We start from the raw sequence: 9,795 nt of genomic DNA on the forward strand, positions 1-9,795 counted from the left end.
CCCCCCCCCCCCCGTAGTGCTCTCCACTATCAAATAGGGTGCACATGCCTCCCCAGGTGACAAGAGTGTGTGATATTTCAGTGGGGTGTGTGAAGCTGCTACTCGGAGCCTATTAGGGCCGTAGATCAGACTAATTTAAACTACAGATGCCTTTTTCTCCCTCTAAAATGCCTCCACATGCACTCCTGCCTTCATACTGCAGGTGATTCATCCATATGCATGTTTAATAAATTGTTTTAATCCCTTAATCTCTCCTCATCTTCATCTTTTTTTTACGCTTTTCTCCTTTTGTAGCCTCTCTCATTCCGTCTGTCTTCTGTCTGACAAAGTGAGGAGGCCCACCAGGCTATATATTCAAGCAGCTTTTAAGAGATTATAGCACACACACAAACATGTGCTCACATACAAATTTAGCAAGGCATATGTGTCCTTAATCCAACTGACAGTGTGTCATAAACATGGCTGTTGAGTCCTTCTGGCCGCAGCGGCTGAGGTAATAAATATGGCGAGCCAACTCAGCCCTCTACGTCTGATTCAGCGTGAAATTCATGGCTTTAGCCGATTATATTTACAGTGTCCTCACAGTCACAAATAGCAGCCAAAACCAGGCAGGAAATGGCTATTCTGACCATCAGTTTAACACCCACACACTGAGTGGCCGTGTTTGGGAAGTACACATTTGAACTGGCTTGCATAAAAGGTAAACACTTACAAAAGGAGGACAGGAGTTGTTGGTTTTACAATTATACACATAATGGCAAACTTTGTTTAGTCAACTACATGAAACAAGATCCATTTACTTTAAGAATTTGCCAGCTTGGTTGTGTTCTCGTGGCCTCGGATGTTTCTAAACTCCCACTTCAGTAGTAGCTGAGAGCGTTTTTTAACAGATGGAAAAGATGAGCTGTGGGAAGTCAGTCAGTAAATAATTATTCATCATACTGTAAGATGCTCTGCTGTGAATGAAGATAGACGTGCTATTAAAATGTTGGGATCTGATTGAGACGGATGCCACTTTAAGTTTTAAGTGCAGAGCTCACTCGCTCACTTGTCTCCGTCTCGCACAAGTCTAACGAGATAAAAACCACTGGCCTGGCCTGGACCACTCTGGAGCAGCGAGGGAAAGAGAACAGGTCCTCGTAGCTAAAGGTCAACTTTTGGCCTTTTTTCTGGGCCAGCTTCTCTTAAAAAAAAAAGAAAAAAAAAGTGATGGAGGGGTGGGAGCGTGTTTGTGTGTGATAGCAGCTGCTTGGCTCTGTCAGGGGAGCCGAGGAGACGGGCGCCTTGCTGGACAGCGCTGATCCCAGATGTAAGAGGGGGAGGACAGGTTAAAGGAGACGAGGGCTCAGATCTACGACCCCCAACAACACTGTTGCCACCACCTACGAAATCCCTTTTAAACCAGCAACCCCCCCACCCCCACAAAACTAACCGCCAAACGGCCCCCTCCCTCCACACACACACACACACACACACACACACACACACACACACACACACACACAAGCACCCCCCTGACCTCTGGAGGTGCCCCTGAAGCCTGGGGCCTCCAGAAGATGGTATTCATCTCTCCAACCCGGATTCGCTGCCGCCCTCCCTTCTATTCCTTCTTCACTTTTTCAGTCTCTGTCATTCTCGCTGTCATTCTCCCTCTCCCTCTCCCTCTCCATCTCTCAGGCTGAATGGAGGGGTCAGTTCAAAAGGCTGCCAGAGAGAGCTGCTGGCTGGCCATGATGTGCCTGAGGCTTTGAAGTGAGGAGTGGATCTAAAAGGTGCGCAACCTGTTTTTTTTCTTTTTTTTTTTTTTTTTTTAATGCTGCAACACACTCGGGCCCAGAAATATATAAACAGGTCGTGCTATTACTCTTCCTGAATTATGTTTAATAAGTTTACTGTGAATGCATACTTTAAACTTTAAACATACTTAAATGAGACACGCATGAGGAACATTTCCAGTAATAAATGTCACTATTAATTCTGGGTTTTTTTGGGGTTTTTTTTAGCACAAACGTTCTTCAAAGCTCAGCACCCATCCATTAAAATAAGAGGGTTTTATTAGATCTTTCAGAATAAAATAATGGGAATAGCAAACTTAATATACACTTCAAATCTTTCTAAAGATCCTAAATTTTACAGTTTCTTGATAAAAGGATCACAGTGCCGTTAAACAACCATAACCATTCATTTATGCTGCAACTAAATGTTACTAAATGTCCTCCGAGATGTTCATGCAGCAGTATTGCAGCTGTGAGGAAATATCTCTTCAAGTTGGGACATACAGCGTTTTGTCATGTCAGTGCTGGAGCATTATTAGAGCAGAGGAGCCACTGGATTGTCTAATTGAATCAATGACTTTTTAACATCGCATCCCTCTCTACATTATCCCTTAAGAGCTCATAAAAGCTTATTCCTAAGCCTTCGGCAGAAATGGAGGAATCGTTTTTCTCTACATATGTGAATATTAAGTACATACAGAGACCATTTTACTACATTTCATGACTCTAATTCATTAAACCTCTGAGAGATTTATCTTTTTATACAAGCATACACTTTTGTCACTTCCACCTCCTGCTCCTTTTGATGTGGAACTTCTTGGTTTACTGAAACTGATTTTTCACAGGGAATACGGGATTCCTAAGCGAAGCAAATTAAGGAAGAAAAAAAAAAGAGAAAAAGAAATCACTTGAGATGGAGGAGCCACTGTTTGTAGCAATGACCATCACATTTTAGTTCTGTTTCTGTCTAGCGAGAGGATGTGTCTGCTTTCGCGGTCATAGAAGAATGATAACCACGCAGCATGTCGATAAAAATTTGAAAAGATCGAACAAAACGATGAGAAGTGGAGAATGTCTGAGCAAGAATATAAGAACAAATACTGCACAAAAAAAAAGGAGTGGAGGAAAAGGAAAGGACTAAAGCTGCTCATTTCCATGCCTGTTGACTCTTTTGATGACCCCAGTCCTTGTCTATAGCTGCCTCCTTTCTCTGCTCTGTGCCTTTTGCCTCCTGGCTCTGGACAGAAATGGGTTTGAGCACTCGTCTGAGCTTTGAAGTCCTTGGTTATCAGCCAAGCGTAGAGCTGTACCTGCAGCCATCTGTGAAGGGGCCGCCAGCAGCCGCCCATCGCTCCACTTCCCTTCCATGACCGAGAGGGGCCGGAGCCAGGAGTGGTGATGGGGCTGGCAGCGGCACTTAGTCCATGTTGGCTTGCCACTCATGGTAGAGCCAATAGGTGTGTCTGTGCATATACCCTTTAAACCTCAACCTCAGTGGCCTAATCTCACTGTGTAATTCACTTCTTCTCTGCTTATTTTAATATCTGTCTGTAAACACCCCCCCTCTCGCTCCCTCCCATCCTGTCTTTTTTTCCCCAGAAGAGGAGGAAATATGTGGAGGTTATGAAAGGCTTGATTAAAAACTGCAAACCATTTTTCACTCCGCGCTTCATGTAACACGAAGAGACGGTTAGGATCTTTTGTTTAAATAAAGTGGCTGTGAGTGTGGCAGTTGCCCTCACCATCCAGCTGTAGCACCTTACATCATCTGTTGTCTTTGCACCACATTCAAAGCTTTGTTCCAACTTTTTTTTCTTTTCTATTTTTTTTTTTTTTTTTTTTTTTTTTTATGAGCTTCGTGTGTGCATGTGCGATGTGACGCAGCGCCAGCTCTCTTCCAGAGAGTGCGATGTCAAACGGACGGGTATGCCAGGGACATTATTACAAACAATAGGATTAAGACCTGGGACAATGTGCACCAAAAACAAGCCAGTGGTTTGGTTTTGGGGGGTTAGTGATGGGACGAGGCAATAAGACGAAGGGGTGGGGGGTGGGAAATTGGCGGGGGTCACTGGCGGATGATGAGAGATTGCAAAGTGAGCATGCAATATATGGCATGCGAGCAAAATGCAGATCATGCTCACGTTGCACTGTGCAATATTATTCACATATTAAAAATAAAAAAAAACATGATTTACACCCTCAGCATATAAAGTGCCCTTTATGCTCGAGGAATCCCTGTGTAATTATTGCTTAACAGGCCCAAGTTAACAAAAGGCCTTATTCACTGTGCTGTATTGAGAAGCAGTAAAATGTGAACCTTTGTGTGAACCGTGGCTCTCATAGCGGATCAAAGCACTGGATGTGTCATAAGGTGCAGAGATTCTCAGCATCGTACTTTTTAACAGATGCTACTCTCATCCTCGCTGTAGAGAGGTTCCTACATTACTTTTAGCAAGAGGAGGTTATTTAAATCTAAGAGGGATATTCATCTTTTTTTTTTCTCATGCTGATCGTCAAATACAAGGAGGTGAACTTTATTCATTTATTTATTTATTTTAGCCAGAAAATTGTTTCCAAAGTGATACAAATCCATTTAGAAAAGAAATGACATATTCAGTGTTCCAGTCATTTAAATGCTGTGGATTGAGTGTGTTCATGGTGTTGATGCCAGCAGTCAAGGCTGGGATATCTTTTGTGCCATCACATAAGAACAAGTTTCAAGTTTTGTGCATATACCTCATTTGTGCATGTTACACTTAATACCGTACGAAACTCCAGCTAAAGCCCTCCTAACAGAGCCCAGAGTCGTTACACTGCTAGTCAGAGGCAGAGGCAGCTGTTCCACACAAGCTGACAGCATACACAGTGTGAAACAACAGTGCAGGGGGAAAAAAGGGCCTTCACACATGCATGACAACCAACACGGAAATGCCTTGTGTAAGCATTCGACAGGGTTGAGGCTCCATCCCAGCCTGCCTCCCTTTTCCCCTTCGATAAAAACCAACTAATGTCAGCAACTGATGTGGTCTCCTTCTTCAAGGACCTCAGAGCCGGGCTTTCAGAGCTGTTTCCGAGAAAGGTCTGAAACATATGGCAGAAGCACTAAAACAGGAGGCTTACTGACTGAAGAGAAAATGAGAACTGCGAAGTCCCCCTTGCATCTCAATTGAATTTCCTCCATGCAAAAAAAAAAAACAAAATAGAGGCCAGAAGAATGATGTGCCGGAGTACTGGAGGCAGTTTTACTCCAGAGAAATTTGCTGAAAAGACTATATGAAAAGTTGAGCCTGTTGAAATAGCCAGAAGTAGTCAGCTTGTATTCAACGCCGGGCCTCCTGTGTCCGTCTGGCCTCTACTAACCTGTCATTTCAGTTCAGGCAACCCCCCCCCCCCCATCTGTTTCCAAAACCCTCAGATCACACCTGTGAACTATTTCAGCACATCAGAGAGCTCACATATTCCCCCGCCTTCAATGCAGAGCTACACACACACACACACATCTCATCTCACATAAAACTCACATTCTATCTCCCTCCAAAGCCTCAGCTTCTTCCACTAAATGCTCCAACAAATCAATAGCACAAAGAATCCCCCCAACACTGGATTTCACTTTTCTTTTCAGATAGGAAGCTTTGAATAATGCAAAAGCGATACTTGTAAAGACAGCTTATCCATTTTCATAACCTTTTCTGAGTAAACTGCCTTCCTAACAAGTCATAAGGCGATGCATCAGGTCAACAAACAGATCAGCCCTGACACTGAGTGAAAGCAAAAAACAAGAAATAAACATTCACAATGGCACCTGCTTGGATTTGTGGAGTGATGGCTGTTCTTTCCAGCGAGCTATTTAACTATCACCTCATCTCTTACCGACTGTTTAGCTATCCTCCCTCCCCTGGCCCTTTCTCCTTCACCACTGTGGACAGTGAAGAGCTAAACACATGACCCTGCTTGTCAAAACAGCCAGGAAGAAAGACCCTCTTCAATTCCCCCTTCTCTGCCACGGGGTGTGGCCCTGCCATGGCCCCCCAAAGGCCCCCAGGGTTCTTCCTGCAATTCTAATCAAAGTTAAAAAAGCTGCAACCTTGGACTCTAAGCGCGGGTCGTGGCCTGTGAGGAAGATATCAATCAAGCAGCTCCAAACAAGCGTGAGGGGGAAGAGGGAGGGTGACAGGAGGGAGTTGAGGGCAGTTTGTGAGAAAGTTTTGCTCTCTCTGTCCGTCTGTCTTTTCCTCAGCCCTCAGAGGAGTAACCTCCCCTCAACAAGGACGGGGGTGCATTCCCCATACCTGGAAACCACGAGGTAATTCAAGGTCACATTAACTCATAATGGCTGTGTGGATGGATAAAACATTAATCTGCCTGTGATGGTGCAGTGCCTGTCAGCAGCAGCATCACCACCACCACCACCACCACCATCATCATCATCATCATAATCATCATCGTCATCATCAGCTTCTGAGTCATACTCTGTTCATTTTTCCAGGCAGGAATGAATGAATCCTCTCTGGAATAGTACTGCTTGACCTGTGAGGGGCAGATCTGCAAATGAAGTTGCCTTCTTGCCCATTTCTGCAGCTGTCTAATCCTCTCGCAGGCCTCCCCTACAAACGGGTGATGGCACATGTGTGTACGGGCTCAAACACACACGAGAGACATATGCACATGCATGCATGAGCACACCACAACAACACCCATATCTAGCCGGGCAAGAGGGCAGGCGGGTAGGGTTTGGCAGTGTCTGAATATTAGCTTTTCCACAGCTGGGGGCTGCTGGACTGCTCCGTTCATCAGACATCCATCAAGGTGTCAGTTTGGGTTATGAGACCAAGCTCCCAGGGTGATCAGACTGCTGCCCGGCCTGCCAGCAGGCCTGCCTGATGGCCTTCTGTCTGGGCCAAGAAGGACCAAAGGCAAACATGGAAAAAAAAGATGAAAAAAAAAGAAAAAAAAAAGAGGCAGAACCAACAGGAAGATGACACAAACTGAGACAAGCACAATGACCACAATTAGATGTGCTGGAAATCTGATTCCAAATAATAAAAATTATTCTGAATAATCATGAAACCAAGTGAAACCAAAGTCTTAAACAAACAAAGACATGACAACAAACTCAGCTGTTACCGTAAAGGAAGTAGTCAATCATATAGATTCAAGTTATTAGTTGCCCTGTAGCCAAGGGTGAATAATTACCATAATAGCCGGTCTAATTCTACGTGAAGGGCCCCCCCGCCAAAGCTATTTTCCACCGGAGACACTGGTCATTTCCATGACTGCTCTACGTAACAGCCCTCTCCAACACTGAGGAGGACAGGCAAGGTAATTAATTCCCCCTGCCGCCTCTTTCTCTTCCCTTCTCCTCTTCTCCGCGGTGAAGGGAAAAGCCAGAGAATGTAATTTACACTAATTACCTTTTGCATAGGAGTCTCATTTCAACTTTCTTTTTCATGTTGAAATGCTGGTGTCTTGAGCTATGCCTCTAAGCTTCAACACCCATAATGAAGAATCACTACAATATTCCTACTGGGACATAACAGCACTTAGTGAAGAGTTTGTTGCCCACTCATTGTACTTTATGATACTGTATCTTCGATAGCAGGCTATTATTCAACCTTAATATTCCTATTAGGACCCACTTTTGCTGTTGATATTTCTATAATGTCACTTTTAAATGTGTTAAAAGCATTACTTTTCAGTACCTCTTTCTTAATGGCAATTCTGAATGGGGGGGGGGGGGTTCTCTTTAATACCAGCAGAGGGACTATAGAGTAGAAAAGACATTAAACATGAGGCTGCTCAAAAATAAATACTGGAAACATCAAGGGTCATCATTTGCTTTATGCTGCCTGTCAGTTTGCATTAGCTCCTGATCAGCATGTAGACTCTCTGTTTACTTTGTAAATACTGTTATAGGTCATCTGTCCTATTGTAGGATGTCAGAGGAGCATCTCCACAAGCTACAGTACTTCTGAATGACACACTACTACAGCTGAATTCAATCAAAAATACAACAGAAGATTGCATGAAAAATCTATCATACTAATGTCCCTGTTATAATTACACCATTTAACCTATTGGTATGATCTGTGTAGTTGCTGTTGGGCCATTCAGAGACCTCGATCATGCACGGATTATAATGGGCCGCTTGCATTGTTTTACATTTATAACCCACCTTACAACGACAATGCAGAGCAAACACATTGTTTGAGTGTAAATTACTCTTTTAGTATAAAAAAAACACAACCAAACATTTGTGACAGCAAATAATGTAGAGAAGCATGCGGGGTAGCATTCTCTCAATTGGATTAGTCACAGCCACAATGCTGCAGCGATAGCGAATGTGCTGTATTATTTAAGCATGCCTTTCGTTTGCGGAAGAAAAATAAAACACAGGAATCAATGCACCAGAGGCAGTGAAGCACCTACAGTCGGTCAGCTTTCAGACTGATGTGAAATCATTGGAGATAGAAGAATGAAGAGTGAATAGAGCCGAGACCCGACCGATCGGTCTCCGACCTTCTTTCATTCCGTCTCTCCTTCTCCAAGCACAGCTATCATTTCTACCAGGGGCAAAACACAACATTTCCAGGTGTCTGTGCACATGAAGATCACTGTATGTGAAACACAGGCTTGTCTTTGACCTTAATACATTGCTATTTTAAAACGTATACAGCTCAGACTGGCCACCACAATCTTACGGAGCATTTACTAATATTCTTGAACTGTCACCAAAAAAAAAAGAACCCAACAAACGCACAAAGCTGCAGGGAATGTGACTGCCTGCTTGTGGTGGATTTGGAGAATATAATGTTGATATAGCCTATGTTGTAGGATTTTTTGGACAGAAAGAGGAGAGGGTGCAACGCATCTCTTCCCTCCGCGATCAGCCGCAATTCAATTGTACCACAATTGATACAGTAGGTTCAGCGGCTGAGCCCCGCACAGGAAAGGAGGAAAAAACAAGCATATTTTCAAAAGCATCTTACCTTCGTATACAGGGGCCATCGGTGCAAGGATTTCTGTTATACATGGCAAAAAATAAAGCGAGATTTCTGTTTAAAACTCAATAAAAATCTGCCATCTTGAAACACTGATGAGAGAGTCGCCGTGGTCTCCTGCATTACTGGCCCAGTTCATTAGTGAGGAAAATGCTCATAATTCATATCCAGGCGTTTTCAAACGTAGGGTCCAATGCGAGGGAAGCGACAGAAGAGAGGCTGTGCGAGTCAAATCCCACCAGCGGTGTGTTTCTGGAGGCTCACAGGATGAGCCACGATGACAGGTTTACTTCAGCTATTGTGCGACATGTCTGTGGAGTGAGGAGTCTCTGCAAAAGTTGCAGTGGTCAGAGCGCAGCGAGTTTGGTGTAAAGTGAGAGAGTCGATTGACGATCGAGTCGATGGGAGGCGACGAGGAGATGCATCAGTCTGGAGCCACAGCAAATACTACAGGTCTGTGGCTGGTTATACAAGTGATAAACATCATTATCATCATGATCATTGTGTACAATACAATACAAAAAAAAAAAACTAAGAACAGTGTGTAGCCGTAAGTAGAAAGAAAGAAAGAAAGAAAGAAAGACAGAAAGAAAGAAAGAAAGAAAGAAAGAAAGAAAGAAAGAAAGAAAGAAAAAGGAAGAAAGTAGATCAACCATTTAATACAGATGTATTTCAAATGCATCACATAAGGTATAAAATTCAAAGGGGCAAAAAAAAACAAACAAAAAAAAAACACACACATATATATAATTGTTTACGTTATGTATATGTTTTGGAGGGGGCAGGTAATATTTCTAATTTTTCTCTCTTTTTTCACTAAGGAATAGATACAGTTGGATTTCAATTATTGTTTAAATATACTTTAATATTTCGTGTGCCATTTTGAAACTGTGGCCTACACTAAGATAAGAAAAAATCAGATTTAATATAAAATAATACATGCTAATGCATTAAATAACTGTGTAATTTTATGATTATTTAACATCATGATCAACAGCAATAACAGCCAGGCTATCTTG

At 43.1% G+C, this 9,795-nt stretch overlaps 1 protein-coding gene across 3 annotated transcripts in view; it reads right to left on the reverse strand.

Annotated features, from left to right (window-relative positions):
• Positions 1 to 9,478, reverse strand: part of hipk2 (homeodomain interacting protein kinase 2) — a 72,295-nt gene extending 62,817 nt beyond the window's left edge. For all 3 annotated transcript variants that reach the window (XM_087176401.1, XM_023415481.2, XM_087176400.1), the window contains exon 1: positions 8,765 to 9,478. In XM_087176401.1, coding sequence (XP_087032527.1) covers positions 8,765 to 8,783 — 19 coding nt within the window. In that variant the 5' untranslated portion in view covers positions 8,784 to 9,478. The remainder of the gene's footprint in view (positions 1 to 8,764) is intronic.
• Positions 9,479 to 9,795: the final 317 nt, after the last annotated feature.

This window comes from Seriola lalandi, unplaced genomic scaffold (genome assembly GCF_002814215.2).
Source record: "Seriola lalandi dorsalis isolate HSWRI2012SDOR001 ecotype SW California unplaced genomic scaffold, Sedor1 jcf7180002054553, whole genome shotgun sequence".
In the NCBI taxonomy this organism is placed as follows: domain Eukaryota; kingdom Metazoa; phylum Chordata; class Actinopteri; order Carangiformes; family Carangidae; genus Seriola; species Seriola lalandi.